Genomic DNA, 23,631 nt, shown 5'->3' with positions numbered 1-23,631 from the left:
TGAGATATGAGATTTCAGCTGTTTCAAAGGGATAATTACGGATCATGCTTCTAAGTTCCTTTTAAAAACAAGTTAAAGTGAGCGTTCAGTTTAAAACTATGAGCGATCGAGAAACAAAATGGAATTTGTTTTAAGCCAGTTTGATATATCAAATTGTATTAGGAAAAATCTATTTGTTTAGAAAATTTAACAACCTCATGCTACGATCGCTAGATTTAAAGCTGGTGTATATCTTCTTAAAATGCACATAAAGAAAAATAATGTCAGGGCTGCCTAGTAGATTTGTTACTCTGCTGGTTTTGACTCAATTCAATAAAACATTTTCATTTTAAGCACTTTTGATCAGAATACATGTTGTAAAACCTTCGAATACCTACACATTGCTCAAAAGGGAAACACTCTCAAGTAGCCAAACGACAACAATAAGTTATCATAGTTACGGTTAGAAAATCTATAACAAACAGAATGAATAATGGTATCATGTAATAAAAATAATAGTATGAAACGCTACCAGCTAAGAACTAAATACACCATTTACATTTTTTATACTTGACGACAAAGTAAACCTTCACATTTAATAATAGGTTTGTTAATGATGCCTTTCACGTTAACTTCTAAGCAGTTTCAGCAGCGATAGGCGAAGCTGTCGGTTGTAAAGGCACATTAATAATCACAGCATAGACATTTTTGTCGTATGAACCTGTCTCTGAATGTCCTGAATACATTCTAATATCTGCATTGAAAATGGGTGTTCAATTTAATAATTTTTTAAGTCTTAATTTCTCATATCATATGACATGTGTAATTCAAAAACAAATACCATTTAACTTTAACAAACCAATGACACTAAAACAAGTTAGGCTTATATCAAATACCTCGTAAACACTGGTATGTATTTTTGAACCATTTTTGTGGTTACTATAATTTCTCTTCAAGTTAACAATCTATGAATACAAAGTATTATTCCGTATAACAAACCAAATGTATGAAAGTAAGTTTCACAGACGCCGTAATTAATTGGTTGACAGTTATCAAATATCTGTATCACAAATGACCACAGACAAGTTCCAGTAGTCGTAGTAACAATCCTGTCCTCTTTTTTAGAATGCGACATGACAAAATTTTAATACGACGGGTGCCAAATTGTGAGCAAGATATGGTTTTTTTTAAGAACGTGAGATTATCCCGGTTTTTGTTAGGCTTCATTTGCACAGTTTTAATTTTCTATATGATGTTTGGTACACTGTTTTGTGTCTTCAGATCGTTTTTTACATTTCTTGGATCTAATTGAAGAGCCACAGGCACTTGTCTCAGAACTTTTTCCACCTATATGCTTTAATATAGGAATTTGTTTTCTGAGACCCGTTCTTGTGGGTAGAGCACTGTTTTAAATTACGAAAGTAGACGATAGTGGTTTCAAATTATGTAAATTTACAAGGTAGCGTATCAATTCTGACGTTATGTTTGTGATATTTTTATATGTATTGTTGCATGATTTTTCAATCCTACTCAATCAGTTAACGACCTTCCTCAATATGTAGATAAACGAATTATCGTGTTTATTGACCAGAGGTCCCACTTCTAACCAAAACTCTTATCTCTTCTCTTGACTCGATTATGACATGACCGAATTAGACTTATCACCAACTTTATTAACACTGATCAACACGACGTGACCACAAATGGAGAAAACTACTTACTCTTCCAGAGCAGATACTGGGATTTGTGTTCCTTAATCTTAAGTTTTCTGTGTAATATTTTGTTTTTGTCTTTACGTTGTTTTTCTTTTAGGTCAGTTTTGTATGATTCTTGCTTTTAAATTTGTGATTTTGAGTTCTCATTGTTATCTTTTCTCTCTTTTTATTGTAATAAATTACTGGAAAACAATATGATTTAAAGCCTCTATGATTAGTACTTTACATCTAGACACGATTAATACCATAATTTCACAAAATTTCATAGTAGTGCATAGTCAATTCATCAAATTTAATCAGTCTAAAAGAATTTTAAATGTCATCAGAAACCTAGCATTTGCAAAAATATTAAAAAAAAGTCAAAATTGACAACTCTCTTCGAAAATATCGGAACTTACAAAAAAAGACTTTCAACTTACGATATTTTGATAAAATTATGATGATCATATTCCGAACACTATTTCGTAAAGTATAAGTAATTATAATATCTCGATACGTATGTATATATAAACAACGTGTTTATGTAAGTGATAAATGTGTCCCCGGAAAATATGTCTCGGCGGACAAATATTACTAGTATATTACAGAATTTACCAGTATATTTACTCCGATGTTAGTAATCTATGTCCCCAGACGAATTTTCCTAGGAAATCATGTTCTGTAAAATCCTATAATAAATTCAATTACATATAAACAATGGAAATTTAAATTTTATGTTTTCATATTGTGAGTTGTATGTTTTTATTTTGTTCTGTATACCATTGTATTCACAAAGGTTATCGTAATAAACTTGAAACTTGAAACGTAACAACAAACACAACATAAAACGATGTTAGCATTTAAGCAGTATTAATAATTTGAAAAGTGCATTGATTGAATGTTGGTTTCTTAACGTCCAGTTGAAAATATGTCAAGCCTATGCAGAATGAACAAAAAGAGAAGGGATACATTTAAATGAAAGAGTTGTACAATTAAAGTCAAATATTTTTCAAGACTTGAGCATAGAAATATTTACATATGTTCAATCTATTTTCTTTATTTGTACCCCATTCTAGCGGGGAAATATTCTCTCTTGACTTTTCATAGCTTTATCTTTGTCAAGTTTGAATTCTCAAAAACTATCAAAAAATAATTAGATTTTTATAAGACTTTTACAGATGGCTTATCATTATACATTTATAAAATGAAAAAAGGGGGTCAACGGGCAATTTTTTTTAAGGCATCAAATGGATAATCCCAGAGGATTCCAAACATCTGTCAAAATTTCCAAAAGATGACAAGCGAACATCCTTAAATAATAAAAGCACTAATTGAAAGCCCCCTTTTTTAAATTGGAAAATTTAACTGTTTAGAATAGAATAAATATCTCATCACATTAGATGCAGTGCAAGAATCTATATGTATATTGCAGTATACTTTTAGTTTTCAATCGATTTTATTTTGAAAGACAAACAATTAAAAAAAGAATTAATAATTACTAGGGTTAAACTATTATTATCAACATTAGCAAGTGAAATTAATTAGACATAGATTAACTGTTGTTTTTATATATATGTCATTGAGACAAACATGTTAATACACCGAAATCTTGGATCAAAACTATGGATAATGTAACAATGGTGGGTTACACTTTCATAGACTGAGGCACGACTTAAATATTGGTGCATGGGTTGTATTTTCGAAGACTGTATGATTCTCTCTTGATATCGTTATGTTATTTTTTAATGTGGATTGCTGGCTCATTAGTCAATCATGTGACCCTATATCTCTTCTCATTCAAATGATATATTCGTTTTTTACTCTTTTGGAAGAAAAGCATCAATTTATAATAACATTACAAGGACAGACATTAGCAAGTTTTGAAATGCACATAAGTAGTATAAAAACATACAAAGAAATCGTATTTTTCACATTTTTAATATTCCTGTAACTTTAATTTTGGAAGAGCAATGTAACCCCTTATTGTCTATAGAAGGTTTTTCAAATATCCCTTTAACTTCAATGTCCACTTTACAGTTTATTCCAGTCAGAATAATATTTGGTTTATAAAATATTCCATCAATAAAAATCTTCACGTGTACACCACTGCCTTCTAGTTTAATGTTTGGCCATAGATATATACCCTTTAGGTATATTTTGGTTTTACTTGAAACACCATTGGCCTGCATTGTTAAATTAGAGGAGAATCCATTCAAGAATATTTGCGAGGAAACTCTTATGCCATCAAAAGATATGCGTTGATTTCCCATTATCCAATGGTTATGTTCGGACATGTTATGGCAAAAATCGCCGCATATGAAATGATTATGACACATTCCTTCAACGTGAATTTCCGATTGATGATCACAGAAAGAAATTTCTTTGTGAACTTGTTTTTCTTCGGAGGAGAAGTCACAGGTACACAGACAGTTTTTAAAATGAACTAGTTTCTTCTTTTTTTCATCAAGTGGTCGCCTTGCCTGATAAGTTTTCTGAGCAGACCGCAAAACAATCTCTAAATTGGACATTTTCTTTTCAAATTCAGTAATTTTGATGCAATTCTGTTGGACTTTTGAAGTTGTTTGAGAAAAGTTTTTTAATTTATAAATTTTAGATTCTTTACTCAATAAAGATGTCTCAAGTTTTTTAATCTGATATAAACATCTTAAAAGATGTATTCTACTGTGTTCTAATGCAGTTTCACCTGTCTCTGCGTTGAGTGGTATAATTTCACGGACAACACGTGTACAAACACTTTTCAATCCCACTTGTTGTTCATCGTGCGATAAAGGAGATCTTGGGAAAACCATTTTTTCTATCAACTTCTGTGATTTTGGATTGTCTGCTTCTGTTGCAGCTGTGTGTATTTTAGACGTTCCGGTATCTATTTCTTGTAGTGCTATCCTGTGCGGAACATATTTTATAAACTGCCGAGCAGATGTTTCTACGAGTGTATATATTGACTGTAGTGTATTGCTTAATTGTTGATTAAGAAGTTCTAATGCAGGGCGTCTTGAACTGTATGGTTCGTATTTTGTTCTTTTTTTATGATTGTTTCTCTTCACGCTTTGTAACTGATTTTCTGCATACAAATGTTCTGAAACTCCATTCAGCAAAACTGATTTGTCATTTTCGAGCATATCCATTTGTTTTGTATCAACCTCTGTTTTTCCCTAAATAAGATACTAATCCTTGGTATTCCTATAATGACAAAATTATAAAATTAAAGAAGAATAGAACAAACACATTATTGTTTCAAATTTTTGTACAGATGTTCATGATTCTGTGTCATTTTGTTTGTAGATTCTATGTTTGTTGTTGTTATTTTTGCTTGCTCTTTAATTAATACATGTATATGGATGTACCATAACGATAATCTTGATATTAAAAAAATCTTCAGACTCTGGATGTCTCTAGATTAACAGTCGCTGTATTGCTGTTTCTATTAATGGATTTCCCCAGTCTCCTTCTATTTATAAGATATATATATAAGTTATTTTTCTTTATCTTGATACATTAGTATTTTAAAGATAAGTATGAAATATAAATTAAAAATGATTTTTTTAGAAAATGACTTACCAACAGTAGAAATAAAAGCTCTCACAAAACTGAGTATATACTTTATTGTCTGTATTTATATACTTTAAAGCATATGATAATCTGTCATAATATTATTTCATAAGTTTCGTGCGTCACACTTTTTGACAGAATAATTTTAAATTCTTAAACACGGACATAGATACGGACGTTTTCTTATGTTAAATGTTTTAAATATTGACCAAGTGTGACTTGCTATGTAATTTTGAGACCGTTACAGATTATCAACTTTTGTGAAGGCCATTTAATTTTAAGAAAAATCTTAACTATTTATAGAAACAAGTAAAAGTACTAAGCAACTGGTGTATTCATGTAAAGTAACCGTCTATAACGGTTAAACAATGAAGCAATCACAACAGTAAATGTAAACAGGAAAAATCTGGAGGTCAAGCTGTGTTGTACAAGAATCTATAAAATATTTTGGGATGCTATGAAGAACAAATACGCTAAATTCATTCAAGTGTGGACATCACAATATAGTAACTTATCACATAACAATTGATTATGTAATAATTATGTCATAATGAAATTATCACAATTTGAAAGATTAATCTTTCTTCTTTCTTTTGGTACCTCATTTATAAAATATAAAGAAGGGTGAAATGAATTACATCAGTTTAAAGTTGTCTGATTGGGAGTGAAAAAATCTTTGTATTGTGCTACCTTAAGTAGCATTGCTAGGTGTGTGCTAGGTGTGTGGGTGTGTGTGTGGGTGTGTGTGTGGGGTGTGTGTGTGTGTGTGTGGAGGGTTTGTTTGTGTGTTCTGTTTGTATCTGATAAATCAAGTCTTTTTTAACTGACTTGTATAGTTTGTTCTGATGTACCACTATCCCTGGTAAGGGGAGGGTTGCACCCGCAAACCTTGCATCATTTTGTATGTGCATTGCTCTAACCAGAATCTAATTTAGTTGTTGTTGTCTCTTTGCTATATATCTTACTTCACCATATGCACATTTCGACAAATAATCAAATCCACTCAGTAATGATCTTGAACTGACAATTTTAAACCTTATTCAAGCATTCAATGAAGATATGATAAAATAAAATTTAGAAATCAACAAACAAACAAATCCGTATAACGAATTAAAGCTGTTTGTATGAAGGATGCTTATTCGTTGTTATGTATATTTATAAAATTACCAGACATACATGTACATATTATAGACTTAAATCTTAATCTCTGGAATACAATACGGACATTTTCATTCGTTCGATATAGATTAAATATTTAACGGGTGTTAAATGTTTTTAATTTTCACAACGTTACACATTGTAAACTCATTCGTATACAGTTTATATGGTTTATATATAAATATTACATTTAGCAACGGTACTAAGTTACTGTTGTACTGCTATTTGTTTGGATAAATCGCCTCAAATTGATAAGCACTGAAGCAATGAAATACAATATACAAACAAAATATCAATAAGTGAACCGGCTGGACGATATAACATGTATATGTCACACAAAGAGAGATTTAGCTAGATTAACCAGGTTTAATCCACCATTTTTACAGAAGAAAATACCTGTAACAAGTTAATAATTTAACATATGAATTTAATATACTCAATATATTAGTATTGTAGAAAGTTACTTTAATGTTATTTGTTCTTATTATTTGCTGCATCATTATTTCATTTTATCTAATTTGAATTCCTGCTACATGTATATAACTGTTCTCTGACTGTCACAAATGAAAATATGAGTTCCATAGAAAGAAAAGAGTAAAATCACAAAAATACTGAACTCCGAGGAAAATTAAAAAGGAAAGTCCCTAAATAAATGGCAAAATCAAATGATAAAACACATTACATGAATGGACAACAACTGACATATTCCTGACTTGGTACAGGCATTTTCAAATGTAGAAAATGGTGGATTGAACCTGGTTTTATAGCGCTGAACCTTTCACTTGTATGATAACCGCGTGTTTCATGTCTTGGTCCATAATCTTAGTATGCGAAAGAACGCTTATGAAACATTCAACACCACACATATAAGAATGATAACAAAATTTATGTCAGCTTCAAAGGAGATTACTGAAGCAGTACAACTCCATAGAACCAATAAACTGAAAGCAATAGTAGGGGAATAACAAATTGTAAAAAGACAAACAGCGAAGGACACATGTACTGTAACTTTGTGATTACGGTTTCTTATCTTGATAATGTTCAAAGGTTACAAAATTCGTCAATTTACAGACAAGCAAGCCGTATTCTGATAGAAAGAAACTATGAAGTTGTTAATATCTTTTGCCATTATTTCGGTCATAAGCTTAACCTATGGAAATGAAAGTAAGTACGGTTTTTTTCATGATCAATAATACACGCAACTAAAGACGTTGATGATTTAATGAAACCTTGTATCAAAATTTTTATTTTTAAAAAAAATATTGTAAACGCCTGAAAATATTAATTTCAAGATGTTAAACCAGATCCTCCGATAGGCACGCAATATTAAGCAATAATAGGCGCGCAGAGTTGGGTTAATAATACTAGTAATGTTTTTGGTAGTGTGTCATTGGACTAAAGAATTCACATGTAACTTGTCAGCTGGCATGCAGCGTATTAACCAGTGAACATTTACATATAATAAAAACACTATACTACAACTTGCATACGATATATTGATTCATACAAATGTGTGCATCAGCTTATACATGATAAAACGAATGAGGCCTATGTAAAACTAAAATCTAATGCATTTCCACTGACAGTCAACATGACATTTTCCTCGTATTTGGAGTCCTAAATCCATATCATTAATTTTTTAATCAACATCCAACCATTCAGTGTTCAGTCATGTAAAGAAAGGCTGTGGTATATCAATTTATGACGCAAAAGTATTACTCGGACACAAACATGGTCTACGAATGAAACCGCTCTTATTTTGCTGTTCTTCATTCTTAAAGGTTTAACGATGTCCGTAACATAGAGCAAAAACTCTCACCACACATCAAGTTAAAGATTGCTTTAAGTACCGGTTGAACGGAATTTGTTGCTAGATGTGGATTACGATACAACTGTTTATCAAAGAAAACAGCTGCTGAGAAATTTCAGGAAACTATAAATTAGATCTGTCAAAAAAGAAATCCAACAAATAACGTCTGACAATAAAAACGTGTAATCAAGTCAATCAATGCATTCATGCAGCTTTATAAATATACTTGAATGGCTATGTTGTAACTTCATTTGATAAAATTCAATTATTTTTTAAATGTTTAGAATGTTCCCTTTTCTCAAGAAATGCGATTGCTTGCGTTTTGTGTGTTTCGTAAACAGTTTAATACTTTTATTATTATGAAAAAAAGGTCAAAAACCAATAATTGTTTGAACCTGGAATAAATTTTAGTACAACTAATTTGAACTTTTTTTTAACCTAAATGGGTCTTTTACATAACATTTACGTATGAAGGGTGTGTGAAGATTACTATAACCTGAATTTCAGAAAGGGCAGTCACTTTTTCGTTCTCGACATTTTACGCCAATCATATGGTACTCCAAAGAGGACCCCGTGGTGCATCTGTATGGGGACATTCTCCAAAACATGGTGATAAGATCGACTTGTATCTAGACGACCAACACAGCGGAAGTATAACAGTAAACTCTCATGGAATTTGGCAAGGCGTTGTACATAACCCTGGGGGAAACCATGGTTACACGTTGACTGCTTCATCATCACTTGGAAATATAACTCTCAAAGATGTATGGTTCGGGGATGTCTGGTTGTGCTCTGGACAAAGCAATATGCATTTTCTTGTCGGCGATGTAAGCTTAGGCAATATGTTATGATGTTCACATTTTGAAATAAATGAATTGCTTTGTGATAAATAATTGAAAACCCGATCTATATCTGCATAATCAAAAGTTAGCTACAAAGCAGCATCAATGTGTTTCCGTTTTTGAAAGGAAAGCACATAAAACGCAGTGATCTATTTTGGTTATTTACACTCTATATCCTCGACACATTACTAAACATTAACGGGCTTGAACGTTTACCCTTATGTAGTGTTAATCACCTTACAAGATATATCAACATGAAATACCCAACTTTAAAATAAAAGCATTTTACTCCAGCTGCAAGAAAAGCGATTTTATACAGTGAATTTGGAACATCATATTACTTAGATTTCTTTTCAAAGACGAATATTTTATCATTGTCCTAAAGTCATATTCATACGATCTTAATTCATAACAAACTCTCTCTCATCAAAGGAACGGGTTTTTTTTTACTTACATACATAAATATAGGTAAACAAAAGAGATCACTCGCGGATGTCGGAGTGCCTCTTTGAAAATAATAAAAATCCAGAACAAAACTTCACAAAAACCTCACAGAAGACTTTTTTTATTAAGTAACACGAAAATTACCGAAACTTTTGGTGAACTCGAATTTGATTTTTTTTTTTTTGCATTTGACAAATGGTTCAAACCAAAATGATTTTGGGTATTTATCAATGAGATCACAATAAACCACAGCTACCAAAAAAAACCATATAGAGGTCAACTATATGAGTTTTAACAGGAATACTCCGTTTGGTGTTCCGACAAATAGAGTTGTTTGTTTTATCTCTCACATGATGTATAATTGAAAAGATCAACGTGTCGTGACCTGATCGGAGTACTCTGCTTTTATTTATTCCTTACATTAACCAAATCCACGTTTGTTGGAAACAATCATAACAAATAGTCAAAGACTTATATCTTGATATGCCTTTTAGGTTGCAATTTCCAATAGGGATTTCTTTTAAGGGTTATAAAACTGTACCTCCTTGACTATGATGTTAGTAAAATAAAATAGGTTCTAGAATGGAAGGCTTATATGAACTATTTTTTTTTCTTCATAGATTAAAGTTTAGGGCTGTGTGGCATATTATCATCGTTTATATGCACCGAATATCTAAGACTTTAAACTTATACTAAAATTCTGTAATAAACCTAACTTCACTTTGGGTCTTCCCCAGAATTCAATGACCACTGTTGGTGTGTATTTATACTGATTCCCAAGTTATGTTTCTACAAGATGACACATTGAGATCATATCAGGGAACCAGTAGGTAATCAAAACAAAATATCTATGAATATTATACATCTCCCAAAAGAAAGAAGTGGTTAATGAAACAGCTTAATTTTCAAAGTGCCACCTGTAAGTGCCGTGATATTTTCTGTTGATATTGGTGAATTTAGCTTTTTGGAAAAAATTTATGTAGGAACATTAGATTTTATATAATTCTATAGTTTTTGATAGTTACAAAGCAATTGCATACAATCGTAGCTTAACATCACAAGTTATTTTTTCATTATTATACCTTTCATACATATAGCTTTTTGAAGCTTTGCAAAAGGGGGACTTTTTTCAGTAATGTTTTTTTTGAATATTATTTTTCCTCAAAGATTTATGACAGGCCTAAACCATATTATAATGTCGATAAAGTGTGGGGATCGGTGGTGGTTCAAAACTTTAAGTTCTATTATTTTAAAACACTGACACCCCATTATAACTCGTATAAGGTTTAAAAGGTGGAAAGAGAAAACATATAATTAAAGACGAAACAGAAGAAACTTTATTTTTTCGTAAGTGTGTTTTAACTTTTTTTTTTTAAAATGTAACAAGATTTTCTATTGAACATTGATAGATAGGTCATTTATTTATAAACATACCTTTGTCAGTCATATTATTTGTCCTGTATTCAAATATCAAAATAAAAAGAATTACAATTTGTAAAATTGTTTAATTCTAATAAAAAAAAAAGATATGAAACAGATCCTTGAAATATCTATCGAATATTTTATGTAGCTGGCTAACGCAACAGAGGAGATTAGCGATACTTCAAGACACCAGGATATCAGATTATTTAAAGCTAAAGAACATTTGTCTACAACTCCGCTCACAGAATTTACCAGGACAAATTTACGTGAAAGATGGTTACTGCCGAAAGCAGGTAAAAGAATAACTTCATTCATTTAGATTGGTTCTTTGTGTACATTGTTGCTACAAATTGTCTTATTTAAATTATTATTTCAAATAAATTGTTATCTCACCTTTGTTTTTCACTTAAATTGGTATCTTACTTGTATTAATGTTTCACTTTTATTGCTGTGTGTTTTAATTTTGTCTTATATATATTGCTGTCTCAATAACATTTTCTCAGTAACATAGTTGTAGTCTTATTTTGTTTTCTGAAATTATTTTCTCATATTTTATTTGTCTCCTTTTCATCGTTTTTCTCTCTTTTATAGTTGTCTCACCTCAATCGTTGTCTTTCCTCCGTTGTCGTTTAAGTGTAAGTCTACTTTCCGTTGTTGTCCTACATTCATTATTTACTCCTTTCTTCTATTGTTGTCCACATTCCATTATTGTCCCTTTATAATTGTTGTTGTCCTTCTTGCACTGTAGTCTCACGTCCGTTGTTGTCTTTCTTCCAATGTTGTCTTACTTCTACTATTGTTTTATTTCCATTATTTTCATGCTCCGTTGTTGTCTCACGTTCATTATTTTCCTTCTTCCATTGTTGTCTCACTTTCAATGTTGTCTCTTTCCATTCTTGAAACTATTTAATTATTGTCCTACCTCCATTGTTGTTCTACTTCCATTGTTGTTCTACTTCCATTCCATTATTGGCTCAATTCCATTGATTCTTCACTTTATTTTCTCTTGAACCTTCAATTTCTTTGTTTACTTACTTCAATTATTGTTCTAACTCCGTCGTTGTCTTACTTCCATTGTTGTCTCACTTCAATTATTGTCCTAATTACATGTTTTGCTTACTCCAATTATTGTCTTCTTTTCTTTTTTGTCCTACTTCAATTTTTGTCTTTTCTCCGTGGTTGTCCTACTTCCTGAGTCGGCTAACATACATTACGGTCTTATTTCATTTAGTCTAACACTTAGCGAAAAATACTACAAGTCTGTAAATCAAAGTGTTTTATTTTTAATTTTAGCAACTGTCAAATATTTCTCAGCTGTTTGTTGGCTATTTGGAAAATATTTATCATCTCATGTAAGTTATCCAATTGGATTGATAGAATCAGATTGGGGAGGTACTCCGATAGAAGCATGGTCGTCACCAGATGCTCTTCAGAAATGCACTTCAACACAACAACATTTAAGTCCGTAAGAATGTCTTAAATGAATTTGTAAATGTTTAGATTATTGATAGTACAGTATAATTGCTGTGCATACTATTTGTCATAGAATCTATTGCTTTTGTGTCTGTATGTTGTATTGTGTTATACTTAGTTTTGTGCTTATGATGCATGTGTTTTCTAAACTATTAAAATTTTGAAAATTCTGTTCAATATAAAATATATACTGACTTCAAAATTCACATGATTTATATAAAAACTATTTCAAATATAAAACTCAAACAATCAACTTTGTTCCGAGGAAAAGAAAATAAAGCGGACAATATTTTACAATATCAGTCACTGTCAGTACTTATATTAATAAAGGAGATAACAATTACAGTTTTTGATACACCCAATTGTGGACCAATTAGTGTGAATAATTGTCAACCGTTTTACGTCTTTTTTTAGAGAGAAAATAACAAAGAAATCATCTAAGGAAATGTAAATTTATTATTTTCTACTTATTTACATACATTAAATTTCTATTCACACTTGATTTCCAGATCACCTGTAACTTCACGCTCGAATAACGTGTTATGGAATGGGATGATCCATCCTTTCCTAAAATCTACAATATATGGAGCACTTTGGTATCAAGGTATAAAAAATATAATTTTGTATGTTGGTTTTTTTTTTAAATCTGAAAGAAGTAAGTAGAATCATCCGAACATATACAATGTATGCATTGAATGCATACATTGTTATGCATTCAATATGTTCGGTTTGTTATTTAATTTTTGATGTGGTAGTTTTTAACGACACATTAGCGAAACATTAAACAAAATTAAGAATTTTATTTTTATGATGATTATTAAATACAAAATTAACAAACAGACAGCTTATAATCATTATACATGCAATCAAATCGATCGCTTGTTTATATTCCTACCAAAAAATATGTCTTGAGTACAAACATCTCATTGACTACAAGATAAAAAGTGCTTAGTATGATCCAGTAGTCAGTTTGTCGGTACTGACATGGTTAATACTAATAAAATTGTCCGTTTACCAAATTTCAATTATAAAGAAACTAAGGTCTTAATTCCCTCTGGCAAGGTTGGCCTTATATGGATTTGGCTATTTTATCAGGTTACTTTTAGCTCGTCAATTGTTTCGGTTCCTACAAAATCTTTGGCTTTGAAATATTTGACCTTGAGCGTTTCTGATGGAGTTATTTTTTTTTATATATGTAACGAATATTTTTCTGAAAACAAAACATTAGGATTTTAAAGCATTTTGCATCAAGGAAACCTTAATCAGAGAACTATTCTTAATTGCTAAAAAATCAGTTTTGAAATGGTCCAGCTAATAATAAAGCGTGATAGAACCTATTTTCAGTGTTGTCTTTATAAAGATCCTTCATACAGGAAGGTGTAAAATCAAAAATACAATAGTCTTTCAATGACTTCAAGATTTCCAAAATGTTTTTATTATAAGTAACAAACCATGGTAGATCAATTACAGATATGAATAAAGTTTGGAATAATTTCGCAATATGACAAAAGATTAATTTGTGAAAATCCATGAAAATCCAAATCTGAACAAATACAGACCCTGCATCAATGTCTCATCTGTGAGATGGTTCATCATTGAAAGTCATACTGTATAATTTCACTTTTAATTAAGGACAATATTATAAAGGTCCATCTAATTTGTCCCTCTAGGTATCAGTCACTCTATACTCCGCATCTCTGGTTACTATATATCGCTATTTGTTAGACGTTTTTCTGTAGTCCATGGCATTTTAATTAACCACTTTTACAGAGGTAGGCGCGGATCTATATTTCATAGTTTATAATCACGTCCTAATTGCAGGAGAGGCAAACTATGGAAATGCGTTTGATTACGCATGTAGATTTCCGGCAATGATAAACGATTGGCGCTCCAAGTTCCATGCTGCTTCTCTACAAACCGTTGATGCTATGTTTCCATTTGGATTTGTCCAGGTTAGAAAATATGCATCCATATATCTCAGAACCGAAGTACTGACATTGAAATACGCATATATATTTCCTGCGATTTGCAGTGAAAAATTAAGGAAAGAATTTTAAAATTTAGGATATATTTTCTTCGTGCATAGCTCTTGATTCATTTTCTAAGTTTGGTTATATTTTATCCCTTTTTGTTGTTGTTGTTCTATTCGTTCTTTAATAGGTTTATATATGCTACTCTCGAGTATTACTAAAAGACACAATTGTCGATATGATATACATAGCAAAGTGTAAGTTTTGTCGTAGTTAGGAGAGTAACACTGTTAAATTTAAAATGGCAATTTTTTTTTTATTAAAAGTACATTTATATAAGTTACAATGAATTTTTGATTTAATACATTCACTAAAAACTACCCGCGATTACACCAAATCACATGAAATCTTTATAATTATTTTATAAATTCCCTGACTTAATAAGAAAAATAAAAGGATCATGTATTTGATAAAAATAATCTGTATTTCGTATACCAGTACAATAATCATTGCCCTAATAGCTGGTCACTCAAGAGAAAGGACAGACAGATTAGCTTTATTTATCCATTACTTTATAATTACATTAAATGAATGTTTCATTGCAATACGTTATTCTGATTGGCTATCTGCACAGCACGTGTTATTCCTTAAGCAATTGTATCACTCAATAGAACTTCTCATCCATGATAACACGAGGTCCCACAATAAAGTGCACAGGAGAATTAAATAAAAAAATTACAAAATTCGTGTTTTCATTATCCTAGCTAAAAAAAATGTAATTATAAGTATTGAATGCTTCTTTTTGTGACTTCATTGGGGTGTAAAAGCGTTGACCGAAGTACATTTTGTATGAAGCGCGGAATTACAAAAAGAAGCATTCAATTCTTAAATGCAAAAGTGAAAAATCTTCATACCTGATAAAAGTTCGTAAGTGTTTCGTCTACTTTTGCTGTTGTTTATGTTTTCGTTGTGATAGGGGAATGCACATGCTAATTTAAAGCAAATGATATAAAGCGTTTGAAATGTCTGAAAAAAGTTATGCTGGTACAAAATGAAAACACTCTGCAATCAAATCTATAGATTTATAAATAAACTACTTCGCTAGATACGACTGCAAATGTCCAACCCCGAACAGTTAGGGCAAAAATGTCCAAGCTTCATACTGGATTGAATTTGATTTTGATTTAATATTTTACTCATTATAGGTTTCTTACACAGAATAAATATAGTCTAAGAACTTGAAATTGGTTATATGATTTGACGTTATATTCAACCGAAGATTTCTTGCATTTATGCAATACAGTGTGCTGTTGCGCAATACTTAGTAAATCTTTTCTCAAACTATATTCAAAGAATTAGAAAATAAATTGTGACCCCCAATTTTATTTTTAGAAAATTGACAATTTCTTGAAGAATAAAAATTGAACCCCCATAAAAATAGGTTTGAAGAGAATTTTCTTTTTCTTGAGAAAAAATGTAACCTCTCCCCAAAAAATAACAATTCGAGAAAATGAAAAATTAAGAGACATCAAAACACTTAAACATAAGTTGCTGTCACTTTTTCACGTTTTTTTTTTCTTCAGTTAGCACCGAATAGAAATACGTCAGAAATAGGTACATTTCCACTGGTACGCTGGGCACAGACAGCTAATCATGGAAGAGTTCCAAACAATCGATTAAAGAATGTCTTTATGGCAGTTGCATTAGACCTCCCAGATTATGCATCTCCACGTGGGACGTATGTATTGTTCTTATCCAATCCGTATTTTCCAAATACTATTTGTTTTTTTATTTAACCTACCCCGTACGATTTATTTTTAAATTGATACCAACGTTTTACCTTTACCATACCTATACCAGTCATACTAGTAGATAGTTACCAGAAACAATTTATTTTCCACATAGGCATTTCGAGAAACATATACTATTATGTAGTAAAAACTTATCAAATATACTAGTTTTATACTTTGGTACACATGATTGGTGTTTTGTGAATTAGACTCATGAGTGAAGCTGGAATCAATACAGTTTAACGCCAAATAAAATACAATGTTGAAGAACATTAATAACCGAAAATTCCGAAAAATTGTGCAAAAAACGACAATCATGCAATACATATCTTGGGTAGAAACACTTTAGTGTTGTGAAAATTAAAACACTTTATTAAACAGAAAATGTGTAGAATTGAAAATCAAGCGCCATATATCATATAGTTGACGATTATCAATTTTCGTTCTCTTGTTTTCTTGTCTTTAATTTTTGCTAATATGCTTAGTCTGTATGCCATTTTGTGCTTCTTTGTAAAATATTTGTTGGTCATTTTTATATAGTGATTAAGATTATAACACAATGTAAACTGATGTATTTTTGACATTTTTATCTATTATATCTGTTTGTTTTATTCACGCATCGTTGCCAGTAAAATGGAATTTGATGCGACTGTCATACAAGTGAGAGGTTTTGCTAGTTATAAAACTATGTATAATCTACCAGAAAAAATGTCTGTACCAAGTCAGGAATATGACAGTTGTTATCCATTCGTTTGATGTGTTTGAGCTTTTGATTTTGCCATTTAGTAAGGTACTGTTCGTTTAGAATTTTCCTCGGAGTTCAGTTTTTTTGGTGATTTTGCTTTTTTCATGCGTTTCCCTCAGTTTTAGTTTGCAATACGGATTTGGTTTTTTTCAATCGATTTATTAATTTCGAAATATTTTATATACTGAACAATGACCATGATGGTCAATGTGCACTAGGGATCATGGACATATTTACAAATTCACACCATCAAATTCTTATTAATCCTTTGAATGATTAACATTACCTTATTTTTCACAGCATTCATCCTCGTCTAAAGCATGATGTCGCAGCTCGTTTAGTTTTAGGAGCTTTAGCAGTTGCGTATAACAGAAGTGGAATTGATTATCAGGGTCCGTATCCTTCATCATATACCTTACATCGTCATAGCAATACTCTTACTATAGAATACGACAATGGCAGATCGCCCATTGATGTAAGAAACACAAACGGATTCCAAGTGAGTTATTAAAACCAATAGGTTGACTGCTAGGAACTAAAAATTATAATTTAACTTTTTTAAACACTCAACAGTAAACACCAGCTGATACCACTTAATAATATTCTTGACATAAATATGTTTTCTAAATACACAAACGAAATTGCACCCTTAAAGTGATTACCGTATTACAGAAATGTTCAATAAGGGTGCAATAAATTATTATTTATAAAAAAGAAGATGTGGTATGATTGCCAATGAGAAAACTGTCCACAAGAGACCAAAATGACACAGACACAGACATCAACAATGAGCAAAGCCCATACCGCATAGTAAGCTATAAAAGGCCCCGATATGACAATTCAAACGAGAAAACTAACGGCCTTATTTGTCTGTCCAAAGTAGAAATAAATTGATTTTACTGGCTGGCGATATATAAGTCATTTAGAACTTGAATTAAATTTTTCCACTGGGTAGAAGTGTACGTTCTTCAACTATAGCCGTCCGGCCAACACCAACGAAGAGATGAAAACTCATACTGTATCAGAAATTATAAGGTTTATATCTCAATGTTTTTGTCCTTTTGAGTTTATGGCAGATAGTTTACAGTTTAGATTAAACCTGCCTTGTTTAGTCTCGAGGCGATTTTAATCAAATCAAATCAAATCAAATATTTTATTGTCATATAAACTTTACAGTTTGTGACCAACATATATTAATACAATAAACACAATAAACATAAATACATACATATTAAACATACAAAATATCAACAGCATTAAAATTTATAACAACAAACAAGTTGTTAAGAGTCCCCTGCCCTCAGTTCTAATGACTTTTTCAAGAAGGATCCTAACTTATTTGTTTGTAAAGGTGATGATGGATTTAGTAAATAATGAATTTTTTCTTCTTCATTTAAATTATTAAAGTTATTATTTTCTGTACATATGTGATGAAAAAAGTCATTTCTAAGAGTTTTATTATACTCACAATATAGTAAAAAATGTTTCTCATCCTCTAGTATTTTACATTTATGGCAAAGACGTTCCTCTCTTGGGATTTTAAAATATCTCCCCTTTTCAATCAAGAGGGAGTGATCACTTATTCTAAATTTAGTGATTAATCTCCTTATCTGAAAATTAGATGTATTTAGATAATATTCTAGTTTGTAATCTTTTTTAAGTTTTTTATAGAGAAAAAATTTACTTTTATCATCGATGTTTTGAAATTTATTTTGAATTAAATCTTCATATCTATTTTTCATTTTTAACTTTATATCGTTTTTTATTTTATTTACATCTTTTATGTCCTTACAAGTAGAAAGAATATTAAGGTCAACGTTAGTCTCTTTAACAATATTTTTAGCATATGTATACCATGAGTAAGTTCCTGTCAAATCTAGAGACTGTGCTAGAGAAAAAGCTTCCTTTAACAATGGATTAATATTATTATTATATAGTCTAGCTAAATATAAAAGGGTTTGTGTTTTAATAAAGCATTCTATAGGCAATCTTCCTAATTCAACTCTTGCTCCTGAATTGGATGCATTTTTTCTTATCCCTAGAGTAGATTTACAAAATTTAAGATGCATATTTTCTATGGGGGTTTTGTCTATAAAATCAAGTTGATTAATTTCTTTTCCTGAAGTTAAGGTTCTGCTTTTGGCTCGATGAAAAGAAATATATGTATCCAAATATGTTACTTCTGAATTATAGGTCATAATTGGTTTTACTAAAGAATCAAAAAGATTATTTGCTACTTTTATAGGTAGATTATTCAATGATTTAGTATATAATTTTATTGCAAAAAATACTTTTTTTGCTTTTTTTGTCAGCTCTAAAGTACTTTGTGATAAATTTCCATTACATTTTATCAACATTCCCAAAAATGAATATTCTGTTACACTCTCTATGGCTTATTCTCATAGTAAATATGTGATGTTTCACTTTTATGTTTTGACTGACTAAAAATCATGGATTTAGTTTTGTTTGTATTCAAAGAGAGTTGCCATTTGTTACAATATAATTTAACGTTATTTAAACTGTTTTGTAGACCCTCTTTTGATTCTGACAGGATTAAAAGATCATCCACAAAAAGAAGGCATCCTACCTTACTATTTATAAGCTTAAGGGGACTTGAATCATTTCCCTCAAAAAATTTTACAATATCATTTATAAAGACATTAAATAAAGTGGGACTTAGTGTGTCTCCCTGTTTAACCCCTTTAATGTAAACAGTTATTAAATTTAATGTGTTATTGCAACATTCAGGAGAGTACAGAAGCTCGATTACCCTGATAATATGAGCATATCAGATTATTACATGGCATTTTTCATATCGCATGTATTATCATAATATGTCACTTTTCATATCGCATGTATTATCAGCCCTCGGTCAATATCAGCCCTCGAGCCATGCGGCTCTTGGGCTGATATTGAACCTAGGGCTGATAATACATGCGATATGAAAAGTGACATGTTATGATCTTTTTATCATATGCTTCAATAGGTGGAAAAAAATAACAGCTAGATTCATATATTGATCCTACGTGGTTCCCAAATAGAAGTTCAAAGAGTGAAAAGTCCACGGAAGACGGACTCCAAATTTAGTTCATTCGATATGAAATCTTTCTATCATATGCCTCAACAGAGAAGAACATTTTTTTAATATGGACGAATCGACAAAAAAATTAATTCAACAATATAGATAATGAACACTGTTTGGAAATGTCAACTTTTTTAAAAGTAACTTTCTAAATTATGTTTGAAACTTTTAAAAAATGCATTTATTAAATAATTTGTTTGATTTTTTTATGGTTTTTTTTATTTTTTTTCTAATAAGTTTACACAATATACTTTCCAATATCCAAATAATTACATTAGATGTAAGTTTCATTATAATACGTTATTCTGATTGACTAACATGTTATTCCGTAAACAATTGCATCAGACAATAACATTTATCATGCATGATAACACGAGGTCCCACAAAAAAGTGCACAGGTGAATTAAATAAAACTGGATAAAAATCGTGTTTTCATGATTTTAGCTAAAAAAAAGTAATTATAAGTATTGAATACTTCTTTTTGAAACTTTATAGGGTTGTAAAAGCGTTGACCGTGCGTACATTTTTAGAATGAAGCGCTTCCGCGCTTCATACAAAATGTACTTCGGTCAACGCTTTTACCACCCAATAAATTTACAAAAAGAAGCATTCAATTCTTAAATAATTATTATGTACACTACTTTGTAAATTAATGTTTTTCACTGAAAACGTAGCATGGAGGTGTATTTTCCGGAATTTGCCGAGTATCACCGGAATGCCGTGCGATAACGTTACGGAAAGGCATGTGATAACAATCGAAGCATGTGATAAACTTTTCATATCAGCCCGCTAAGCACCAAATCGAAAAATACGGAATATACGTTAAATGTAAAAGAGAATATCATATGGCTTTTTCAATATCGCATCCGTATCAACCCGAGACACCAATATAATCCCAAGAGCTCTGCTCGAGGGATTATATTGGTTGAGGGTTGATACGGTGTGTGATATCATATACACTTTATGTGACATGACGTCATACAGATAAGGAGTTTTGAAATGACGTCATACAGATTATAGGTTTGACATGACGTCATACAGATTAGGGATTTGATAAAGCTTTGCAATAGTGACTGCAATCGATGACGTGACGTCATACAGATTAAAAGTGTGATAAAGCTTTTGCAACCGTGCTGATATCGATATCATCACGGGTGGCTGATACAGCACGCTTGCCATTGATTGTATTACACATACAATTTATCTGTATTTACTACTAAGTATATAATAAATGCTATTATCATACAGTAAAAATCATATGTTATTTAGTCTAAGTATATGATAAATAAAATTATCAACTGCTATAACAAAATTATAGTATACACTAGTTTCCAATAACTAAATAAAATATACATTTATAGACTGTGGATGAGGTCGGTAACAGGTTATATCGACATAAGAGAAGCATAATAACTGAAGACGAAATGTGGGATTTATATTTCTCTTTAGGTCGACATAAAATCGTATTGATCTCAACCGAAGTCTACAATTGTTATATTATCAATCAACAACGACAACATGCAATGCATGAACTATTTTCGTCAGCATAGAAATAAAGTTTGCATGATCCTAGCTAAAAACAAATTACAAGTTAATGATTATTTTTGTAATTTTATATGGTTGGAAAAGCGATGGCCGTGCGCACATTTTTAGAATGAAAAATTTGAGTATTTTAGAATTTATTCTGAGTAACATGCTGTATGCCCTGTGCAAGATGCTGTTTTGACATACAAAAACATAATCACAACAGTATTTGCGTCATGCTGATTAAATACAAATGTACATGTGTTCAAGTTATAACGAATCACAAATCCTTAAAAATATTTGATTAATGATATATGAATATGTTGTACAATTTATCGTTCTGGCAATTTATTTCAGATTTGCTGTTCAACATCTCATAAAGTTTGTTTTGCGTATGCTGGTGATAATGGTTGGACCAATGCACCAATAAAGAGTCATGATACGTCAAGTATAACTTTAGATACATCAAAATGTAACCTAAGTCACCATTCTATTGGTGGATTACGATATGAATGGGGTGAAAGTCCGTGTGCTTTTAAGAAATGTGCTATTTATGGGGCATCAAACTACCTTCCTTCACCGCCCTTTATTGTACCAAGACTTTTCTAATAAAAAAGCATTCTAAAATATTTGTTCTTGATGAGGTCCATGTGACTTAAAAACAACATATCATACTATTTACATTTGAACATGATACAGATCCTTAAGTGTTGAAAAAAATGTTTGACAAAAATATAGCATGTGACAGAAAATATACCAATAATGTTGATTTCTGCCTTCATTAACTAGTATAACAAATGTCTTTATATGTACATGTTTGTGTATTATCCTATGTTGCTAACACAGATAACATGAAAAGCATGACAGTTTGTCGATTAATTATATCTACATTATGACTTCTTAAGTCTATAGCACGAACAGAAATGGATTTAAACGATTCTCTTTTTAACTATTTTGATCTGAGCATCACCGATGCGTCTTATGTAGAGGCAATGTGCGTCTGGCGCATTAAATTATAGCCTGGTACTTTTGATAACTATTTATAGAATGAAATTCAAAACAGTGTGGCTGTGGCCATTGATTGACACATTAAATTCATCCATTGACTGGGACAGTTTAGGTGAACGTTTGTATGTAACGACCACTGTTCACTATGTACTTTTTAAAGACACTTAAACTATGGGGTCACCAAAGGTTCTCAACACCTTAATAAAGTAGTTCGAAAAATTAATGAGAAATAACACGATGTTTTGATTTATATCAATTATATAAATCAAAACATAAAAGGTTATTCCTGATTAATTTTTCGAATTATTTTATAATTAAAGGCGTTAAGAAACCTTTGGTGACACCACAGTTTAAATGTCTATCGTAGGTACGTCGTGAACAGTGGTCGTTACAGACAAACGTTCACGTAAATTGTCCCAGTCAATGGATGAATTTAATGTGTCAACCAATGGCCACAGCCACACTGTTATGAATTTCATTCTACTTTAAATTTTGAAGTCAATTAATGCAATACAAAAACAAATTCAGTAACAATTCAAACTTTCTTTACAAAAACAGGTTTACTTATTCACAAAAACTTAGTATAAACATAATTTAAAACTAGAGACGACAAAAACTAACTAAAATATTTGTAGGAGTTTGATTTTACAATTAATATGTGTATATGATTATACAAACTAGTGAAGTAAAATACAATTTTTAAACTATCATGCAAACGCATCTTACCTCGTTTATAGATATTTATGCTGAATGCGTAGTATTTGTATTTGTTCTGGCAATTATATCAGGATATTTTGAAAATAAACACACCAAATAAAATATCAAACATCGTCACATGTACTGTTTTTTTGTAAATTTACACTAACTTCCAGCTGGCCATAAACTCAGACAAAATACATCTATCTTAGATCAAGAGGGCAGGTATTCTATAGTATCCTACTAGTTGTCCTAATGTATGTCTAATAAAACATATTAGGACTTTTCCAAACCATCCCAGGATAGGTTGCTGTACAAATATTGTCATAAAATCATTGAAAATAGAATGTATTTCTTATGTTAACTAATGTTATTAATCTACAGGTTTTGTTTCTTTCTTATCATGAAAATACATTTAATTATG

The 23,631-nt window shown here is 30.8% G+C and overlaps 2 protein-coding genes across 2 annotated transcripts; one reads left to right on the top strand and one right to left on the bottom strand.

The window, feature by feature from the left end:
• Nucleotides 1–3,595: 3,595 nt before the first annotated feature.
• On the bottom strand, nt 3,596–5,414 carry LOC139514415 (uncharacterized). Its single transcript, XM_071303632.1, has 2 exons — nt 5,253–5,414; nt 3,596–4,874 (listed from the first exon to the last, which is right to left on the bottom strand). The coding sequence occupies exon 2, from the start codon at nt 4,817–4,819 to the stop codon at nt 3,602–3,604; it is 1,218 nt and encodes a 405-aa protein (XP_071159733.1). The 5' UTR covers nt 4,820–4,874; nt 5,253–5,414; the 3' UTR covers nt 3,596–3,601.
• Nucleotides 5,415–7,423: 2,009 nt separating this feature from the next.
• Nucleotides 7,424–22,132, top strand: LOC139514368 (sialate O-acetylesterase-like). The gene is made up of 9 exons (XM_071303502.1): nt 7,424–7,565; nt 8,719–9,038; nt 11,068–11,212; nt 12,213–12,384; nt 12,902–12,996; nt 14,214–14,344; nt 15,946–16,100; nt 17,198–17,396; nt 21,861–22,132. Exons 1-9 carry the CDS (start codon nt 7,505–7,507, stop codon nt 22,110–22,112), a joined length of 1,530 nt encoding a protein of 509 aa, XP_071159603.1. The 5' UTR covers nt 7,424–7,504; the 3' UTR covers nt 22,113–22,132.
• Nucleotides 22,133–23,631: the final 1,499 nt, after the last annotated feature.

The sequence above is a fragment of the Mytilus edulis genome, chromosome 1, assembly GCF_963676685.1.
Source record: "Mytilus edulis chromosome 1, xbMytEdul2.2, whole genome shotgun sequence".
NCBI lineage: Eukaryota > Metazoa > Mollusca > Bivalvia > Mytilida > Mytilidae > Mytilus > Mytilus edulis.
Note: the sequence above shows the minus strand (reverse complement) of the source record. Positions and strands in the feature narration are given on the sequence as shown.

Excerpts from the sequence above, each read along its gene's own strand:
- LOC139514368 (XM_071303502.1), top strand. The coding sequence starts at position 7,505 with ATGAAGTTGTTAATATCTTTTGCCATTATTTCGGTCATAAGCTTAACC. Across the intron at positions 7,566-8,718 it reads CTTAACCTATGGAAATGAAA|AAAGGGCAGTCACTTTTTCG; the intron begins GTAAGTACGGTT and ends CCTGAATTTCAG. Across the intron at positions 12,997-14,213 it reads TGGAGCACTTTGGTATCAAG|GAGAGGCAAACTATGGAAAT; the intron begins GTATAAAAAATA and ends TCCTAATTGCAG.
- LOC139514415 (XM_071303632.1), bottom strand. The coding sequence starts at position 4,819 with ATGGATATGCTCGAAAATGACAAATCAGTTTTGCTGAATGGAGTTTCA.